Source organism: Crocuta crocuta, unplaced genomic scaffold (assembly GCF_008692635.1).
Source record: "Crocuta crocuta isolate KB4526 unplaced genomic scaffold, BGI_CrCroc_1.0 scaffold14, whole genome shotgun sequence".
Classification (NCBI taxonomy): Eukaryota; Metazoa; Chordata; class Mammalia; order Carnivora; family Hyaenidae; genus Crocuta; species Crocuta crocuta.
Genome location: NW_027530209.1, coordinates 3,371,031 through 3,393,126, shown reverse-complemented (window position 1 = coordinate 3,393,126; position 22,096 = coordinate 3,371,031). Strand labels below are relative to the sequence as shown.

The following is a 22,096-nucleotide window of genomic DNA, read 5'->3' as shown; positions in this document are numbered from 1 at the left end:
GAATTAAAGATGCCTGTGGCTCCAGCATGGTATGTGGCACACAGTTGTCACTGGGGACCTTTATAGGAATGAGTACACATTGATCATATGTACTCACTTCAGCCTGCTCAGGCTGAATCACTCAGTGAGTGATTTTGATTACTGTCAAGTTCTGGGTTACAACTAAGGGCAGAGAGTAGATTCAGCCTCTTTAACAGTGGCATCCACAGAAGGCACAAGTTATTTTTTCTGACAGAGTCTAAATGCATTTGATTGAAAAGATTTTACCTGAAATTTTAAGAACATTATTTTAAAGCTGGTGAATAGAATATCATCAACACAGGTATAGCAAGAGACAAAATAAGTCAGGATTTATTAAAATAAATAAAAGATTTTTCCTCTTGCAAAGTATCCTTAAGCTATTCTGGGTGATAAGGAGCCAAGGTGTCTTTTGTGTGTCTTGACACAGATTCCCTCCCACCCCCACCCCATCCCCAAACTGTCTTCTCTGGCAACACACTGCAACCCCCTTCTTAAGTTCAGAGCAAAAACACCCTCTAGTTTTAACTGTTACTCATGCTTCATGGAATTGATTAAAGTCCTGTTAAAAGTCAAAAAGGAGTTTGAAGTACATTTCCTGCACTGCTGTGATGTGTGCCTTTTTCTCTATTAATGGCTTTTCTGCAAATTAGCACATAATGGGTTAAAAGCATGTTTATGTTGGCATCAAACTCTCTCTGGCTTTTTTTTTTTTAAGCAAGACAGTATTTTGCAAACTTTTTAAAGAATCTCTAGCAGATATAATCATGGCGCCATTCACACGGCTGCATGGTAGTTAGGGCTGTGTCAGCACTTCCCTTATGAACCTTGAGTTTCAGGGATTTATTACTCAGCCATAAAAATTTGCTCTGGGCTGAAACTTGACATCCACGGTTTCAAACCAGGGAGCACATTTTTGAGAAATCTAGCCTTTTTTGGAGTTAAAAAATGGTGAACAGAGATGGGGAAAAATCAGTGCTCACTAGGTTTTGACATTTTTGGCCATGTGATAACAAAATACACTGAACAGTAAAGAAATAAGGTTTTGGTATTTTACTGTTTTCACTCCTTTTTTTTTTTTTTCCCACATTGGAGCAGAGAAAACAGCAGGTACATTATAGCTTTTTATCAAATTTTAGGAAATTTCTGTATGTGTTCTGTTATCTTCGTGTTTAGAGATTTAAAACAACAGAATTGGAAACCTAACTCTTGTAAATGCACATTAACTCATAAACCTCACATTAACTTCAGAGAAGGATATCCTTCTTTATTAGTTTGGTTTGGTTTTCTTACTCATGTTTATGAAATGATTTCACTATAAAATCCCATAAGAGCCACTGTCTCTATTTAGTTGGGTTTAATATTTAAGCTATGTGGAAGTTTATTTCTTTATTTGTTGTCTTTTACATGTACTCTTAAAGAATATTTAAAAGATTTCATTTTTTGTACTGAAACTCAAAGCTGTATCTTTGAAACAAGACATTTCTGAGATGAATATTTTTGTAAGATAGCTTTGGAACTCAAGGAAAGATGGCAAAATACTCAGTATAAATTGTGAATTTCATTACAAATTTTATAGCTTTACAGAGAAAAAAATCCCCCAAGCCAGGAACAAAAAAAATATAATATATAGTTACTAGGTAAATTGCAAAAAATAAATGGAAAAGTACCTATTAAGGTCAATTTTAAAAACTCAAGAAAGCATAGCAACTAGGATAGAATCACCATAAAGACACATATACAAATATTTCATATACAAACCTAAGAGAAATTAACATTTCTATAGTAAAAAAGAATGAACAGTCTACTCTGAAATAAAATGTATACTAGATTTTAATCTTGCAACGACGAAGTCATAGACTTAGACGACCTTCTAAACTTCAGATTTCATGAATTCAGTACATCGTTTTCATAGTTGTTACTCAAGCTAAATATAACTGTTCAGGTGAATTTTAGCAAACATGAAAATTGTCTTGTCATTTAGATCACATATTAGTTATATCTATGTGTTCGACTTTTCATAAGAAATCTTTTTTTTAAAGAAAAAAAGGCCACTTTACATGCATAACATATTTTCAGCGCTTGGCAGAAATAGTCCATGTTTTGTGTTGCAAAAACAAACAACAAACCTGCTATAATAGCTCTGCTTAACTTAATAAGAAACACCAATTATTGTCAGTGCCAAAAATTATATATTTTGCTCTGATGTGCCTTTTGCTATTAAATTAATTCATACATTTTCATGCAGTGAACATGTTGAAAATAATTCATTAGGTGTCAGGGATGGAGAAAAGCTGCAGAAACAGATGTATCAGGGAGAATTTGGGGGTTAGCCTGGAGGGATACAATTCTGATTCTATTTGTTTGCGCTTGTAGTTTGAACCTTGTGGATTCCATTAATGAATTTTCTTTTATGAAATATGATGTCTAGGGAGGTTTTATCTCTGGTTGTGGTTCCTGAATACTCCATTATGTTTTCATTAGATTATAACAACACTTATCAATTTAAAGATTTTTAAATATGGGAGGTTTGGGGGTTTTATCAAAAATAACCACAGCCCTATTTAATTCCTAAGTTAAATATTGTTTATGACTTTCTAAAAGTACTTGTCTGCACATGCATCTTATTATTTTATGCTAACAAATCATGTCATTTGATCCCTGTTAGACATCAAAGCTTAATATAAAATATATCCTTTGTTTTGCTTCAGTAGCAATTTAATTTCAAGCCAAATATTGTATTGTCAAACATAATATCTGGAGAGGCTACTGCTTCACCTACCTGAACTTGGCCTCTGCAAATACACTTTGATCAGCCATTTATGTTTCTCTTAGAGAAGAAGTTGTATGTCTTGAAAGCTGAGATCAAAGTGACAATAAGCTACAGGGAAGAAAAAATTACAGAAAATTACACAGATACTATTTTTTATGCAAGGTAATAGACCTGTAAGGAGAGAAACAGGTGAAATAGAAGTATCTCAAAAAGATAAACAGAGAATAGAATAGATATTTTTAATATTATTTTTAAAAAGAATACGGAGAAAAACTTCCCATTTCTCTGCTTAATTTCAGATGGGTCTCAAGTCATCCATCAATAGTAACTAAGATCTGAACATAGCTTTTAGAATAAGACATACCTTCTTGGTATCCCATGTTTGGTGAAGTTTATTTATTTATGTGACAGTACTGTCAAAACAAAATGAACCTAATGGTTTTTAGGGTTTTTTTCCCCCTTTTGCTTGGTTACATTTAGTAGTTTTACTATTTTCTTGAACTTACATGAGAGTGAAAAATCCAAATGCTTCATTCATGGGAGTTTTAGAAAGTAGACTAATAAATTACTACTTAATTACTAACTATTGGATGGTTGGCTTAAAGTTTTGGTATCATTACCCCATTTTATAGATAAAACGCTACTCTGAGAGCTTTAATCGATTAAAGAATCAAAGTTATCAGAGGACAGAGTCAATGTTGTATTCCAGGTTGGTTTTGCAGAGTTCTTGTTATTTATACCACACATTGCTAGCTTCACCTTTTCTCAAACTAGTGTACCAGCAACTCTGCCCAGCAGGTGTTGATGGAGGTTCCTGGAGAGTCTCAATACACATCAGCATATTAAGGGCCCTGGAGGCTCAGCAGCAAAGAAGGAGGGCTACTAGAGACTGCAGTGTAAACTGTTTTGGGAAATGAGCATCTGCTATAGTAGGTGAATCATGTTTTGCTATAGCCTGGAGAACATTTTTCAAGGTGTGAACCAACTGCATCATAATAATTCTCGTTTCTTGTAAAAATACAGATTCTGGAGACCTGCCAGATCTCTTGCATTGTGGTCTAGATCAGGGAGTGGAAGGTCAGAAGGGGAAGACATTCTGAACATTAAAGGCTTGAAATCCGTGGCTCTGCAGGAGGGCTTCTGGACAGTTCAGTTTTCTCAGGACAATGGCTTCAGGATACTAGTCACAGTTCCATAAAACCTGCGGCCACTGACTGCACCTGCATGGTTTCTCTGACCAAGGGGCCAGGTAGAAATGGTTATGGGGGTGGTAGTGGAGGTTTTGGGCAAGCCTGTGGGTGAGAGACCCCTCTAGGAATTCTGTGCTGATTTCACTGCACTCCCCTCCTCCTCTCACTTAAATTCCAGGACCTTCTGGTCCGACAGAAAGTAATACATCAAACGTGTATTGAATGCTTTCTGCAAAGGAGTTGAACTGGGGTTTCTGAAGAACCACAAAAGTTTAGCTGACAGTTTCTACCTTTGAGGGCTTCTCAGTCCGGGGGAGTTCCTAATTCTTTCTCAAGGAATAGCCTGTGTTGCCCGATCGTGACTCTGAGGTGAACCGACTTTCAGACACTATGACGTACTGCTAATTATGTCATCTCGTTTTCCTCATTTTGTGTCTTCAAATTTAGTTCAGTAAGATTAATCATGCTAGAAAAAAAGGCATGAAAATGATTTTGAGGTGTCTTCTAGAAGTGTTCATTCATTCCACATGTTTGTTTAAAAGCAGAAGTTATCTCAGGTGAAAGCAGGTTGGAAGGTCATGTTTCAGTTCTTGAGTACAACCTGTGTAACAGTCAGCCAGCCTTACCAACTACCCATCTAAAGTAGAACAAATGTATCTAGCAGAGAGAGGAAAGATGCTACCCAGATGATACTACAGACAGTTCTTAGTGATTCCACATGTGCGGCTTTACAGTAGTATCCAGTATGTATAGTTTTATAGATTTTTCTATTATGTACTGTTTGAGCTGTTTTTCAAGTTCAGTTTTAAAGAAAGTAACATTCAGAACTGATTGCTAAAAAACACCAATCTATTTTCATTTGTAATCCTTTTCTACTCTTCAAAGTAGTAATTAGTCCAGATATGAACTCTTTTTTTGTAATTAGCAGGGGAGACATCTGTAAAAACCTTTGGTGTGAATTTAGAGTTATTTAGAGTTTGGTTCTAAATAATCTTTGGAGTTATTTAGAACCAATATTAACGATGGTTTATTTCACTGTCTGATTCCTTTTCTGGTAAGTAGTGTCTTTCAAGAGTTTCATTCCTTTTGGGGCGCCTGGGTGGCTTAGTCGGTTAAGCATCCGACTTTCGCTTAGGTCATGATCTCGCGGTTCATGGGTTCCAGCCCCGCGTCGGGCTCTGTGCTGACTGCCAGCTCAGAGCCTGGAGCCTATTTCAGAGTCTGTATCTCCCTCTCTCTCTGACCCTCCCCTGCTCACGCTGTCTCTCTCTCTCTCTCTCTCTCTCCTAGAAATAAATAAAAATACTTTTAAAAAAAGAGTTGAATTCCTCTTGAAATGTTTTTTAATTGTCCTTTTCTTCTTCCCTAACAATCTCTTTTACTTAAAAGCCCCTCCACGGGAGCTGACAGAGGAAGAAAAACAGCAGATCCTTCATTCAGAGGAATTTCTCATCTTTTTTGATCGGACAATACGGGTAATTGAAAGAGCACTAGCAGAAGACTCTGACATCTTCTTTGACTACAGCGGTCGAGAGTTAGAGGAAAAAGATGGGTTAGTTTCTTGAGTGTGTGTTTAAAAAAAAAATACTGCGATAAATTCTTGCTGATTCTAAATTCATTTATGTATTGACTAGGCAAATCTCAAACCAAACAAATCAGAGGAGGTTGAAATTCCAGGGTTGATCTTTCTGAACAGCTTTGACTAAGGGCTTTGGTTATAACTTCTGGCTTAGAGTTTCCCTGTAATTATCATGTGCTTCCGTGAAATGCTTTTGAACTTGATATCTGGGGAACAGTCCAGGTGATAGAGACTGGCAGAGTCACGTACATTGTCCTCTGAGAAAACATTCTTATAAGCAGCAAAGGAGATTTGTGTTATATCCAGCAGATCTATTTTTGATGTCTAAGCAAACAGGAAGCTGAGCAAAATAAACATGAGATATGGGAGCCCTTCACTGATGTTGGGAACAGCTAAGAGAGACTGCAACCTTTTTCTTCTTTTTGATACCATGAGTATATGTGTATGTCTTGTAGGAAACACACGTACAGGGATATGTTTAAAGATAAAATAAAAACTAATCAATAAAAGCAAATGATCCCCCAAATGCCTTGTTCTGAGATGGCAGCACATGTAATGTAAAAGGCAGTGGCAGTCAACCATCACCCGGGCATTCTGGGAGGTACTTTACGAGCTTTAAAGAAATAAAGCAAGCCGGTTTAGAGCCACTGATTTCTTTTGGTCAAGAGCAATATGAAAAGTTGTGATCACCTGTCTTATTCATCAGACTTGGCTTTTTACTGTTTCTAAAATTCAAATACATTCTTAAAGGATAATGTATCATCACTGAGGATACTTAAGGGAATGTAACAGAGACTCCAAAAACAGTTTCAAAATGAGCTTCTGAAATATTCTACACAGTTAACAACATCATTAGACAACTTTGTAGAGACACTAATAGTTTGCATATACACTTTATGAGATGCTTTTGTTCTTTGAAAAAGCCATTACTCTGTGGCTCAGTTGATTTTCTGTGCCCTGTTTCCTTCTGGGTGCCTGGCAGTTACTTGGGTGTGCATACCACTTGCCTGAGTTTGCAGTGGTGGAGTTGAGGAAGGGTTAGCAGGGGGGAAAAAAAGTCCTAAATCAGCTGATTGGAGCCCAAGTAAATAGTCAGGAGCCAAGTCGCCGTCTGAACAAGGGCCGTATAAGTGATACAGGATGCAAGGCAGTGGGATGCAACAAATGAACAGAAGAAACTGATTGTGGAGAAATTTTTGAACTGATGCTGAAGAAATATAGGCAGCTTTTTGTGGAGATCCAAAAGCTGCTGGCACAGAAGAAGCACTACTCAATCTGCACTCAGAGCAAATGCATGACCAGTACAGGGCTCTTCAAAGGAGGTTTTGTGGCCAGTTGAGTATCAATCACCCAAGCAAACAGTGGCCAAAGTGTATTCCTGGACCCAGATGATGTTTTGGTCTGTTTTAAGTATCTACTACTTTTGGTGAATCCCCTGCTCTCCACTATGCCTGTCTCGTGATAAAATCTATCACTTGCTATTGAGCAGGGAGGCAATGTTACAGCCAATCTGATATTACAGGTAACTAGAAACATGCATATCATCTCTGGTCTAAGGTGAGATGAGGTGGTATTGATAGTAAAGAATCTCCAAGTGGGCTGTGCTCCCTTGATAGCTGGGAGATTTCTAGTAAATTCTGCTTCAAGATAGAACTTATTAGGAGGAAGAGAAGGCTTTAGGGACTGGTCAAGGTGAGTGTCAGATAATTATTTGACATTTCATACCAGGTTTAAAGCAACACATGGAAATCTTTCCTGGGCCAGGTTAGGGAGGGCTTTTCATAAAGGACACCACCTTTATTTATTTATGATCAGTGTTTGCTATGTAAATTGAGGCTTTGGCCTCAGGGAGTGCCATGCTTTTGCCATTTCACTCTTTCCATGTAAGTAGCAGAGATGAAGCCCCTTTCTGAAGCATATTTGTCTTTGATGTTTAAACCCTTCTAGGGATGTCCAGGCTGGAGCCAACCTTTCTTTCAATCGTCAGTTCTACGATGAGCATTGGTCCAAGCACCGAGTGGTCACTTGCATGGACTGGTCTCTGCAGGTAAGAATTATTGCTGGGATGGGACAAACTGGGTTGTGTCCTCAGGGCATTTGTATTTTACAAATGAGAGATTTCTCCGTTATTTAGATATGTTCACTAGCCGACACTCTTTTTCTATGCCTCTTGGTTTTCTTTCCCATTTTACTAAACTTCCAGTTTAAATTTTGCACTCTGTTATTCATATACATTGAGTTGTTACTCTGTGCTAGGTACCAAACAAGGAGCCAGGCCATCTTGTCTGTAAAACTGTCTGTAAAACTGATCATTAAGGTCACTGGTGATTTCCTATGCATCAAATCCTGTGGCTATTTTAAGCCTTCATCTGCCCTGATTTCTCTGTCATCCAGCTTAGTTGACTTCCTCATATTCTAAAACCAATATCCTTCCATAGAGTTCCATAGCATTACTCTCTGCTGGTTCTCAGACTTCCTCGAAACTTCTTTTGTCTTGTACACTGCTGTGGCCCTCATGGTCGTGCCCCCAGCCTCTCCTTTTCCTCCCAGCATGCTGTCTGGGGGAGATCTCTTCCACTTCTATGGATTCAACCATCACGTGGCATCCTCCCATCCCCCTCCTAACACCAGACAGATCCACTCAGGTGTCTCCTAGAATCTGTAATCACTAATTCATTATTTTCACATATCTGAACTTTTTTCCTACTACATTCCTTCTAAGTTAAAGACATCACAGTATACCCAAGGGTCTAAAGTAGAACTTTCATCATTAACATTAGCAACTCTTCCCCCTTAATCTCCCAGACCCAGTCTGTCACCAAGACAATCTGTTTCTCCACTCATATATTTATCACCTTACATCTGTGATATTCCTAACCTTCTAACTGGCCTTTCTCCATCCATGCTTATTCAGCTATCGTTTTCCCTCTGGACCCCTAGCCATATTATCTTTCTAAAATGCAAATCCGATCACTCCACTCCCTGGATTAAAACTCCCTGTTGCCTATAAGAGAAAAGCCTATGTTCCTTAGTGAGCTCTTCAGAGTGAAAGTAGGCAAATTTACCAAAACTCACTTTGCTGAAGAGCCAACTCAACTACTTGGCAGGTTACCCAGGACTGAGCAGTTAAACAATGTGCACAAACACACACAGCCTAGCTGTAGTTGTGAGGTGGCCAGAGTTTGAACCCAGGTGGCCTGACCTCTGAGCCCATATTTGTAACAACCATGCTGTGTTCCTTCCCGCACTGACATAATAGCAGTGAGGAAAATAGGAATACATTCTGGGCATGTATGTGCAGCATAGTTTCTGTTTTCTTAGAGTGTATGTTTTTTGGGGGGAATCATAATCATGGCTAACTTTTTTTAAAAATCATGGCTAACTTTTAATTTGCGTTTCTTATGCGCTAAGCACTGTGCCAACTGCTCTGAAGCCATTACCTTATTGCAGCCTCGTAACTCAGATGAGGCAGCCACCATTACTATTTTCATTTTGCATCTGAAGAAATTGAGGCTCCGAGAAGCTAAGTAACTTACTAAGAATCACTCAGCCAGAATGTGGTAGTGTGGGGATTTGAATTCAAGTCCTTTGCACTTCAGGGCTATTCTCTTTACCATTGCCTTTCACAAAGGACTTTTGAATCTGGAACCAAGAGAGGTTGTAAGTGCTGAATGATATGGGGCAGACAGCAAGAGCAGGCTCTGTCTCTGGGAGACTGGGATTTATACAAATAGAGGGGAGGGGAGTGTGTTCTAGGCAGAGCTGTGAAACAGATGATGTGAAGAGCCTCGTTTAATCCTACTGGAGAACAGGAGAACTGAAGAGGAGTGTAATCCGTCACAACGAGACTGTCATCAGCCACCAAGTGGGCCAGTGTTCTCTCCTCTTGAACCTCCTTTTACATCCAAACAGAGCACACAGTGCATGATCACGGAGAGACTAATATAAGCAGGGCTGGCCCGGCCACTTCCCGCCAGTGTGTGGGTGGTCTGTGAGCACTCTCGGGTGTATGCACAGAAATTAGATCCAAGCCTGAGGAAACACTTAGCTCGGCTTGTTCACTTGTTCTGAGTCTGGAAATTACACAGGAACCTTATCTGACACATTCCTCAAAGGCAACCTCTACTGTGTGCCCGGGTCGGGTGATAACGCTCCTTGAGGAATTGGCGGGGAAAGCAGCAGTGGGGCTGGTCCCTGCCTGGCCACAGGGTGTGACCACCATATTGGCCGTGGAAGGATTTGTTTCCACGTGGGGTTCTGTGTGATGGTTTTTTGCAAGAAGTCAAAATGTAAAGGGCAGAAACTCTACCACAGAGAGACCGCATGTACTTTTCACCATTTTTGGTTAACCTGCTCATCTGTACTGTAGAGAAGGGGTTTGTGATTCTGAAAAGCATATTGTATATGGAGCATGAGAAAAAGGATTTGGAATCCTCAGCTCCTACGTCGTAAGATTTTTATGAGGTTCAAAGGACCCGATTTATATGGTTATGGGCTGCTGATTTCTAAATGAACCTTGATGCAATTCAGTAATATTAAGAAAGAAGAGTGGGGGAGACACAGTCTTGGAGTCTAGTAGTGGTGTGTATGTCTAGGGGGTTCACCTGAGTGGAACAGAGGAGAGAACAAGGAAGAAACTGTAAGGTTTCTACATGACTTTGCTTTGATCTCCTGGGCTTCTCAAGTTAGAACACTTTAACTTTACAACATTTGTCAAATATCCATCAAACATCATTCCCTGAAAGAAACGGTGGCACTTGGGCTATTCTGTCAGCTTTGTCATTCACTGACCATTGCTGAACAGTGTGAGTCAGTAATACTGTCCACATACCACACGATAGCTTTTCCAGGCTTGTACAAAACCACGTGCATGACCTTACTCCTACCGTATATACTCCTCTCCCATGTAAATTACATCCTTCAACCTTGCAGTTACCCAAGATACAAATCCGAGTAATCTCTGATAGTTCATTTCGTTTCCAAATCCAATCAAACTTACAGCGGCAAGAAGACTCCCACCGATACCAGTCCAAATCCACTAGCAGGTGGGGCTTGACACGGACTTTATGCCATGCCCTCTACTTCTTGCTTATCTTAGGAAATGGCTTCCTAACTGTCTTTCTACCTCCAGTCTGTACACTGTTGTGTCATTATAAGTACTTTGACCAGATTGATTTTCGTAATGATTACTTATAAACTCTCGGTATCACCTTGAGCAAGTTGCCTGGCTTCTCTTTGCTTTTAGCTTCCTCATAAAACGATGATAATAATACCTCACAAATATGCCTACTGTGGGTGCTACATGAGTTAATGCACTTAAAGCAGTAGAACTTAAAAAGTATCTAGTACATGGGAAGTGCTCAATAAATGTGGCATCGTAGTGAAAGTAGTAGTGGCAGTAGTATTAGTAGCTGCTAAATAGAACTCCTACTGTCCTCAGAGTAAAGTCTAAAATCATCAGCCTGCACTCAGCAACGTCTGTTAGGATGCCCAGATGCATTTCCAGCTCTTTCTGCTGACTTACACCTTCATATAACCTTCCTCCCAGTCAATTGCTACAGCCTGAAACCTCTTGAATATGTTCCACATTGCATTAGTTAAGAACACTTTACCTCTGGTTAGCATGAGCAAAAAGGGGGATTTACTGGGGAGGCCCCGATGTACTTAGGAAATGCATTGAAAAGAAGAACTGGGACTCAGGAAGCGTAGAAATCTGGGCCACTTGAGGGACTTCAGCAACAGATGCTGTCATAACCTGACTCACGTGCCAGCCCACAGGTTCTGTGTCTCAGTTCAAAATTTACCATAGCCAGTTCAGAGGATACGATCTGTGCTGGGTCAAGTATCAACCCTGCACTGAACTAATTGTCCCTGAGAAGTTAGATACCTGTGTATTGAAGGAATCTCCAAAAATGAGAGAATTGCTATGAACCAGGCAGATGACCGAGAGAAATCTCCTGCACTCATAGTTGTACCCTCGGCCACATTCCCCTCTCTTCTCTCCCAGTAACTTACCCACTGACGAGGTCCTCTGCATAGATCCTTTCTTCTTAGAAGTCTTTTCCAATTTCTTTCCCTGCCACATCCCATCCCAACTACGGTGGTTCTTTCCTCATCTGTACTTCTAAGGAGCCTTGTCTACACTTGCATTTTAGCACATACTATGCTCTGCCTGTAAGTTTGCATTATAGTTATTCATACACGTGTTTTAACTCCCTCTACTTAAGGGTGAGCTCCTATAGAGCAAAGCATGTTATTGTTGACATTCTTGTCCCACATTTCACCTGATGCAGTGAATTACATATACATAGGAGGCACTGGACACACCACAGTGGACTGGAAGGGACATGGCGTTTGAAGCCTCAAGTAAGGCTCTCACTTCTTTGTTTATTAGCAACATAACTCATAACGAGTTACTTACCCTGAGACCCTTGCTTCTTCATCTGTAAGGCTGGGAAAGCCACCTCTGCTCCTGAGGAAGGCAAGGACTCAATGAGTGAATGTATCACCGAACTCAGTATCTGACACATAATAGGCCTCGAAAACATGGTGGTTTCTTCTTCTCTGATAAATGTCCGATTTTATTTCTCTGTAAGAACAAATAGTTTGAGAGCGGATCTGGTAATCTCCAGTAAAATTCTCCTAGGTTAAAGATTAGATAATTCAGCCTGATGAGTAATTATAAACTCCATAGTTGTTCATATTCCGTTTAACATCATAATTTTAATATTCAAGTTTTAAATAACTGTTCACGGATTTATTTTTCATTTGAGAGTAAGAAAAAAGGACTATTCATGTTCAAACAAACAACGGGAAAAGACACATAAGAAGAAACTTTGAAATCATAAAAGCTTACATGAGATATGATTTAAATCAGTATCTTTAGGATTTATGATGCCAGTTGTAGAAATTACGCCAAAGGCATTTCACTGGCATTTTACTAAAACTCTCCTATTTTCAAAAGGAGCTTTAAAGCCAAATAATTTCAACTATTTTTAATGGAAAAAAGGAAAAAAAAAACTACAAGTGGGAGCCAACTATGAGACCCAGATGTGAAGCTGTGGGATATGATTGCAGACACACCTGGCTGCTCATTGGCCACTGTGGTAGTGCTGTTGGTGTTTATAGAGTTGCCTTTCACATGGAACATAGTTAAACTTCAGATGGACAGTCTGGAGACTTCTGTGTTTATCTGGATATTAGTTTCTTTGAATGGGCTTTGAGTCAAAGACCTTTCCTAATGGGCTTTCGATTCAGCCACTGAGGAGCATTTTCTAATAAAGAATGATTACTTCCTCTGCATCAACCAGTCGTAACTTCCTGCAGCTTTCTTAAGCTGAGGCTGCTGAAAACATTAATAAAGCCACCTAGAAGACTTAGGTTTAATCATTTTTGATAGAAAAAAAGTTGATATTTAAAGTTATAAGGACTATCTTCTAACAGAAGTGTGTGTGTGCGCGCGCGCACGCGCGCGTGCGTGTAGTGAAAAAGAATGCAAAATTAAGTTATCTATGAGCAAAGAGTGACATAATCTGCTACCATCCTGATGCTGTTTTTAATGGTGCCACCTTATGGGAATGCCATGTAGGAATGGAATTTTCATGAAATGTATTCTAAATCATAAATACCCCTCACAAGATTCATCCCCAGTTTGTTTAATTACACACACAGCACAGAATTCACACAGGGTAAGCAGGTGTTTCTATTCACGTTAGAGTCCTTTTTATTTTTTTGTTGTGGTTCTTGTACTTATGCCTTTAATTGTTGGCATTATTTGACAACAAAGGATTAAATATAATGTCTTTTTACGGAGCACAGAATCACTAAAATTAAAAAAAAAAGCGTCTGTATTTTAACAGAGTTTGACACAAGTTGATTATATGCTAGGAGTTACAAGACACTAGATTTAAAAGTTAATAAAAATTAGTCCCTACACTCAGAGAACTTACAAACTAATAAGAGACAAAGGTGGGAAAACATCATAGTGCAGTTTGACAAATACTTTAACGGGGGAACACACATAATGCTAAGGGAGCTGATGAGAAGCAAGGAGGGGTGGTGGAAAGTTAGGATTCTCTGAAGGACTTGATATATGTGTTGAATTTTGAAGAATGAATTAATGTTAGGGGTACCGAGGTGGCTCAGTCAGTTTAGCATCTGACTATTGGTTTTGTTTCTGGTCATGATCTCACGGTTCATGGGTTTGAGCTCCACATCAGGGTCCTTACTTCCAGTGTGGAGCCTGCTTGGGATTCTCTCTCTCTCCCCTTCTCTCTGCTCCATCTTCCCTTTCTCTCTGCTCCATCCTTGCTCATGCACTCTCTCCCCCAAAATAAATACATTAAAAAAAGAATGAGTTAATGGTAGAAACAACACAGAAGAGGCATTCCAATAAAAGTGAGTATTAAACTCCTAGGCAAAAAGCTGTGCCTATGAACCTCAGAACTAGCCAGTGAGGTCTGGGGGTGGAGGAGAGAGGGCAGGTGGTAAGAGATCAAGCAAAGAAGGTAGAAAATGACTGATCATGAAGGACCCTATATGACCTGGATTTTCTCTTGAGAGTAATGATGAGCCATTGAAGATTTTTAAGCAGAGGAGTGACTTAACCAAATGTATGTTTTGTAAAGTCAAATTAACCAAGGATGGAGAATGGAGTGGTGAGGGTAGGGCCTGGAAAACTTGCAAAAGAAAGCCATTTAGGAAGCTGTAGCTTTTATTCAGATAAAAAATTAGTTTAGGAGGCCCTCACTTTGAGGATGGAAGGAAAATATGCCTTTGAACGGTATTGAGGAAGTAAGAAAACACAGTACATGGGGAGTAAAAATGAACATGGAGTGTCTGGTTTGGGCCGCTAGGTGAATCTTAGGTAAAAGGCACCAAAAGGAGGGTACATTAGAAGAGCAAGAGGTTTTTATAGAAGGCAATAAGCTCATTCTTATGTATTTTGTATGCATTGCATCTGATGTGTCTATGGATAGCTCGGAGAAATCTCCAGTGTGAAAAAAACCTGTAGCTGAGAGAGAAATCAAGCCTGGAGATATAGGTTTGAACACTGTCAGCATATTAATGCTTATTAAAGCCATTGGAGTAGATGAGATCACCCAGGGAGAATGTATGGACAGAGATTTTTAAAAAGGGCAGAAAACAGTCCACCGCTCCACTGGAATATAGGTATTAGAAAAACCTATAGCTACTAAAAAGAATGGTGAGAAAAATTGTATGGAAGCCAATATAAGAGAAAGGAGGGAGAAGCCCAAATGTCAGATAATGCAGAGAGGTCCAGTAATGTGTGCAGTTTGGTAGTTATCGGTGACTGTGGTAAGCACACCTGGAACACTGGAAGCAGACATCAGATTTTAAGAGGCTGAAGTAGTCATTGGTACTAAGTATGCCACAATGTAAAAAAAAAAAAAAGTGCCATTTACCAACAAACACATGAAGAGATGCTCAACGACACTCATAATCAAGGAAATACAAATCAAAACCACACTGAGATATCACCTCACACCAGTCAGAGTGGCTTAAATGAACAACTCAGCAAACAACAGATGCTGGCGAGGATGTAGAGAAAGGGGCACCTTCTTGCACTGTTGGTGGGAATGCAAACTGGTGCAGCCACTCTGGAAAACAGCATGGAGCTTCCTCAAAAAATTAAAAATACTACTCAGTGATAGCGCTACTAGGAATTTACCCAAGGGATACAGGAGTTCTGATTCATAGGGACACATGTACCCCGATGTTTATAGCAGCACTTTCAACAATAGCCAGACTATGGAAAGAGCCTAACTTCCCATCAACTGATGAATGATGAAGAAGATGTGTTTTATATATACAATGGAATACTACTTGGCAATGAGAAAGAATGAAATCATGCCATTTGCAGCAACGTGGGTAGAACTGGAGGGTATTATGCTGAGTGAAATAAGTCAGTCAAAGAAAGACAGATACCATATGTTTTCACTCATATGTGGAACTTGAGAAACTTAACAGAAGACCATGGAGGAGGGGAAGGGGAAAAATAGTAACAAACAGAGAGGGAGGCAAACCATAAGAAACTCTTAAATACAGAGAACAAACTGAGGGTTGATGGAGGGTGTGGAGGAGAGGGGAAAGTGGGTGAAAGGCATGGAGGAGGGCACTTGTGGGGATGAGCACTGGGTGTTATATGGAAACCAATTTGACAATAAACTATTTTTAAAAAATAAGTGCCATTTAAATTATGGAATATAGCATGTGTCTGTCAGAATAAGGAAGTTTTCCTTGGGTTGGCAACTCGACAATTCATCCTTGTGAACTTTTCCATCCAGTACCCCGAGCTGATGGTTGCTTCCTACAACAACAATGAAGATGCTCCCCATGAACCCGATGGAGTGGCCTTGGTCTGGAACATGAAGTTTAAGAAAACCACACCAGAATACGTCTTCCACTGTCAGGTAGGAGTCAGCATAGTAAAAATAACTTACGTCTCCTACTAGACCAAATATAATTCAGGCTGTCTTGCCTCTTTCTTATGTGGAGAGGAAGAACCCAGTTTAAAAATGGAATCGTTGACAGTTTTGGAAAATTCCCCCACAGTAACCTAACGTTTGGGGAAAGTGGCAACTCTTTCCAAAGGGTTAGGAAGCCCAGTTGGGGATTGTGTGTCATTTTCTTTCTATTTACAACAGCCCCATGAGGATGAGTTTATAAAGAGCTCACACTTATGAAGAAATCCTGGTGTACCACTTCCTCTGCTTAGCAGCAACAGATGCTTGCCAACCCACGTGGACATCCTCAGATCACTAATATTTTGAGTTTCTTCCTCTCTCTGAGATATAGTTCAGATTTGGCCAATTTTAAGTTTACAGGTGCCATCTTGCTTCCAATTAATAAAATTTTTGTAGCTGGTGTAGGGGAGTTCTTATCATGAATCTTTCTTGAATTTTGAGAAATGCAGATGTTGTTTTCAGTTTGCAAGTGCGAAGATCATTTCAAACAGTTCTGGATGTTTTACTCCTTGTGTCTTTTGACACATTTGTCTTCTCTTCTATTCAACATAATACAGGCTGAGATGTATTTTACACTTGCACACATTCAGCCTTACTTTGTTGCCATGACTCTGCCTAAATAATAGGCCTCCGCAGTGGCCAATACACCAACCCCTTTATTAATGTTTCTATCCTGTGATTATGCATAGGAAAATACAAAACAAACATACCAGCTCAAAGTTTTAGCTCCTCAAATATTATAATTCAGAGGTACTGAGTGGCCGATTACTCTGAATACAAATACACCAGCTGAGGAGGGTGGGTAAACCTGTTGATATTTGGAAGCTTGGTGACATTTTATATCTAAGAGCTGGGTATCATTTTGAACTAAAATATGTTTAGACTTTAGAACATTATCAGATATAATTTGGGGAACAGGAGCTGCTGGAATAAAAGTCCCAGCTTCAACCTGATTGAGTACCCTCTAACTCTGGCCATGTTTTTCTAATTTACGATCTTAAAAACAACAAGAAGTCTAGGTCGCCATAGTAAATAACCCCTATTTTTTGGACCTTTGAAATAAGAACAGTTTTTTCTTTCTTTTTTTTTTTAAGATTATCAAATTTGTCAGTTTGATATGCTCTTTCTGTAAACATAGAAGCACAAAATTCTAATTTTGTTCAGTTTTAAGAAGTTCACTGAATTACCACGAAAATACTAAAAGGATTATGGGATAAGCAGAAGCACATTTTTGTAAAAAGTGCCATTTAAGCTATTTTGATATTGTAAAAGGCTTATCTTGATTTTTTAAAAATATGAGGTAACACATTTTATTGCTTTGCTCTATGTACATGTTTATCATATTCTAAGTTTATTATATTAACTGACTACAGGTAGCCTGTGACAATAACAATTTGATAATATGCTTACTATTCACAGCATTGTGTAGTAGACAGGTCAGTAGGAACCTAATAATGCTGAATGAAGAAGCAGGCTTCCAAGGTCTTTGGAATTAACTGGAATTTTAAAATTAGCTATCTTATCACACAATAGTTAATACCAGTATTGACTGAAAAGAGCATCCTCTCTTTCCTATCCTGGTAACTTTGGGATCATTTACTAAAGATGTCACCAACACACATTTAATTTCATTTTTAGTTTCTCCCTTAAATGATCCAATATATGTATTTTAGAAGAAAATAAACTCCTTATATAAAAAAAGGTACTCTCCATATCTGACCAAAAGATGTTGACTAAAATATGTCTGTTATCCCCCAAATTCCTACTATTATCTTCACTTCTTCACTTCTTCTGGTGACCAGAAGTGAGTGGAGGTTCTAAACTCTTAATTCTCACTAAAAATGAGAATTCTAATATGTTTAAACTTTGGAGTTGATTAAATTACATGTCCAAAAGACCCTGAAGACTCTGATATTCTACCTATTTTAATAAAAGCTACAGAATTTAAACATACATGTTTTAAGATACTGAACATCATGATAGTGCTACTCAGATATAAATGATAAGTAGTTCATATAAATGGTCCTTCATATTTATGAAAGATGCATTTACAAAATCTTAAGGACACCTAAATGCTAAATATACCACAGTACTTCATTTATGATCCTAATTTTTTTCTTTTAAATTGACCTCAGTGTAGGGCATAGAATGTACTACCAGCTTCAGGAAGGTGAACAGGAAAGAGCTTTGATCCCTCTCTGAAGTGGAGGAAAAGGAAGAAGTGGGCATAGCAAACATTATTATGAAGCCTGTCTGAGGATTCCTGCTGTATTATTAGTCAGACTTCTCCAGAAAAATAGAACCAACAAGAGATAGATAGATAGATAGATGATAGATAGATAGATGATAGATAGATAGATAGATAGATAGATAGATAGATATAGAGACAGAGACAGAGATTTAAAATTGGTACTTCGTCAGGAAACTGGTCTTTGCTCTTAAGGCCTTAAACTGATTGAATGAGGCCCACCCATGTTTTGGAGGATAATCTACCTAACTCAAAGTCTATTGATTTACATGTAAATTATATTTTAAAAATACCTTCATACCGACATTTAGGCTTGTATTTGACCAAAATCTAGGTGCCATAGCCTACCCAAGCTGACACATAAAATTAACCATCATACCTGAATTTAACCTCAGAGCAATCCAGGAAATCAACATCTTTAATAACTCCTGGAGTTCTAGTAATTCCATATCACTTTGGGCTAATAAGCAAATATACCTAGAAAGTTCAACTTTGAAATTATTAGACTTTAAGTGATTAGGAGTTTTCCTAAGAGGTGAGTGAGAAAAACACAATAATTTGAGGACATGGAGAATGTCTCCATGGCATTTAATTTATGAAAAAAAGAGACTAACACATATTGAGAATCTACTCTTTATATCTTTACATTTATGGTCATTAAACCCTGTTACTCTCCAGATGAGAACCTGCAGCTCAGAGAAGCCATGAAACTAGGGCAGGTGTCTGTGAATAGCAAGGACAATTTTGAAATCAGGTCTTTTTTATTGCGAAGCACACATATTGCCTCCTGCAATTAGGGGATTTAGCCAGGTAACATCTCTAGGTATGTGGCAAGGGGGGACAGGTGAATAGAGAAGAAATGGAACCAAGCCGTGTTCGCCATCTTAGCTGATATTGCAATCACCAGGACCTCTTTAAGAACTACTGATGTCTGGATTCCACCAGCAGAGATTCTGATTTCATTAGTCTAGGGTCCGGCATGGCATTTTCAAAAGCTGCCATGTCATTTGAATATGCAGTAATATGAATATGCAATAACCACCAGGATGTAGAGGAGAGATGAAGAAAGGGGATGATAAGGTGACAAAACTAGCCGGCCTTTTTATTTGGAAGTGTGGGACTTTTCTTTTTGCCCCACACTTCCTTTTCCTATTTGGCCCAAACTAGAGCTCTGTTTCTTGACTTTATTTCTCTGATACTGATCTCTCCTACTCGACTCAAACTGAGAAATTTCCTAACCAATTCCCCTGCCCCTTCCCACTTACCCACCCTTGCCCCACAGACCCGCACTCTTTTCCTCAGCTCTCTCATTGCTGGGATCTGCCTCTGTGGTGAATGATCAGAAGACCCAGAGTTGTTTTTCCAGGAATGGGCTCAAGACCACATTGAATCTGACATAGGGACAATGTGAATTGGAGACTGCCATGTATTTTGGGATAGTGAGACACCTTGCTAAGTGGATATCCATGAAATTAGGATAAAAGCCAGGCAATACCAGTGGCTACCAAAAGAAAACCTAAGTGCTGTAACATGGAGTATGCCTGAGCTGGTGGGAGACCAAACCAGGGGGAACTTGGGCAGCCAGGGAAACCATAGATGAGTTAGTAGATAGATGCCCATTGTAGGGATGGGGGACAATAAGGGCAGTGTGGTTACCATGTACTGAACTCAAATACTTACAGTGATAATTGCATTTGTCTCTATTTTACATTTCCCTTAGTGCTTTTCCCTTTATCATCTCACTGGTCCTTACGACAGGGAGGGAGCAAAGATGTTACTCTCTTTGTTCTACTTGAAGGGGAGACTCGCAAGCAGCAGAACCAATACTGGACCCAAGGCCCTTTCTACCAACTACATCATGCCACCGTCTAGGCCACGTTCCACAGTGGTGGGGCCATATGGGGCTTGAGAGCAAAGGCTGTGTAGTTCATTCAAGATGTATTCTTGGCAGCCTGACATTTTATAAGAGATCGGTCAGCCATGGACCTAGAGATGGCTCTCCTCACCATCTTCTCAACATAAAGGAGAATTTGGAGAGTCCACAGAATTAAATAACAAATGATAAAAATGAAAAGCCCAGCTCACTGACCTATCACTTTTCTTCTACATCCTTTCTGATCTTCGGTAAGGTTTATTTACTACAACTGGCCCCCTCTAGACATTATCTCACTGAAATCCTGTAGTCTGAATGTGCTTCTGCATTCACCTGCGATGTTCCAGTAATTTCAAACTTGGAGAATTTGCTTGGTAGGAAGGAGTGTAGATAGGGAGAAACGACGGGTGCCTTTTGATGACTGTACTATTATCAGTTTTAAATATTGCATTAGTTATCCATTTCTTACTGATCTTTGTGTATTCTTCAGAACAGTATAATTGCAAACAAATCCGATGGCTCAGAAGAGCATTATTTCAGGCACTAGAAGGCAAATGCACAAAACACAGACAGGCAAAGACTGACAGGCTTTTAGCCTAATCATAAAAAGATTGTAGTTTCACGAAGGCTCGTTTCTCCCTGTTAAGAACAGCAAGGCCAAATATCTTTTACTTCCATGGGCAGTTTCATGTCTTTGCTAAACTGCATTTTTAGCGTGGGCTCCGGTCCTGCATTTTCTATTTTCATTTCTGTAAGGGCTGTGTCCATACTTGGAAAACATCGGTAGACTGTGCATAGAAATCAGCCCGTCGGCCCACCACACAGTCTGGCAGTGCTCCTGACATCTTCTGTAGTGGCTCCACACACTGTCATTAGATTATGCATTCTGACCACCCTGCATTGCTTACCCTGGTGTGGTCTTTCTCTTTTAAATGGAATGAATAGAATCAGGAATATAGATCTTAGAATTATCTGCGTTGAGGTAAGTGAAGAAAGCTATATTTAGAGGCTTGGCTTGGCCAGAGGTTTTTATTTTTACTTTCATTTTTTCCTGATTTGGTTTCTTTGTTCTTAGCATTCTCTTTTTAAAGATTATTTGACAATGGCCTGAAACTGACAATGACCTGAAACCCTCCTTATTTCAGAGGGAAAGCAGAATATGAAGTGGAATGATACCAACTAACTTCATTGGTGCCGTGTTTAAAGTCCTCAATTAACTTTCTCCTTATGTGTGGCTTCGCCTAAGATTCTGTAAAGGGTACAGATGAGATTGCAAACCCATGGCTGTTGGCCATCCAGTGTTTGGTTCTGGGTGAGGTTCCCACTGACCGTGAGGAGAGCTGCCCTCACGAAAAGTGATGGTAGCACAGGATGGAATGTGGGCTAGTGGTCAGGCGGGGGATGGAAAGTCAGGACTTGCAGCCCTGCTTCTAGCTGACCACACTGCTGAGTCACCTGGGGTCTTGTCGAGGCTTCGTTGTCACATTATGGAAAATAGAATCCCTGCCATCTCAGTGGAACTATGAGGTTTATTGCAATGAACTTGATTTCTTCTTCCGTCAATATTTGTCTCTCCCCCAGCCCAGCTTGTGGCCCATAATGTAAGCAACAAAACAGCTATAGACACACAAAGACATAAATTAGTTTAAATGCATCTTCCAAGGAGTATTATGAGGAGAGAATTGTTAGAATTTCACTTAGGGATATTTATTTTACTTAAAGGAAGGGTAGCTTTCATATGGCCTGGCTGATAAAGAAAAAAAAATAAAAGGAAAAGCATTTTCTAAGTTTTTCTCTGGAATATAGCAAGGAGTGGTTACTTAGTAGAAGTCAAAAAAGAGGAGGGGATTATAAAAATTATGGGAAACTTCGCTAAAATAGTCAGGAGGTTTTGTCGGGGGGAGGGGGGGGTCTCATGCCCTATGGCT

At 39.4% G+C, this 22,096-nt stretch overlaps 1 protein-coding gene across 4 annotated transcripts in view; it reads left to right on the top strand.

Moving 5' to 3' along the window:
* Positions 1–22,096, top strand: part of DYNC1I1 (dynein cytoplasmic 1 intermediate chain 1) — a 269,847-nt gene that overhangs the window by 147,992 nt on the left and 99,759 nt on the right. For all 4 annotated transcript variants that reach the window (XM_077765365.1, XM_077765363.1, XM_077765364.1 and 1 more), the window contains 3 exons: positions 5,371–5,533; positions 7,508–7,607; positions 15,868–15,993. In XM_077765365.1, coding sequence (XP_077621491.1) covers positions 5,371–5,533; positions 7,508–7,607; positions 15,868–15,993 — 389 coding nt within the window. The remainder of the gene's footprint in view (positions 1–5,370; positions 5,534–7,507; positions 7,608–15,867; positions 15,994–22,096) is intronic.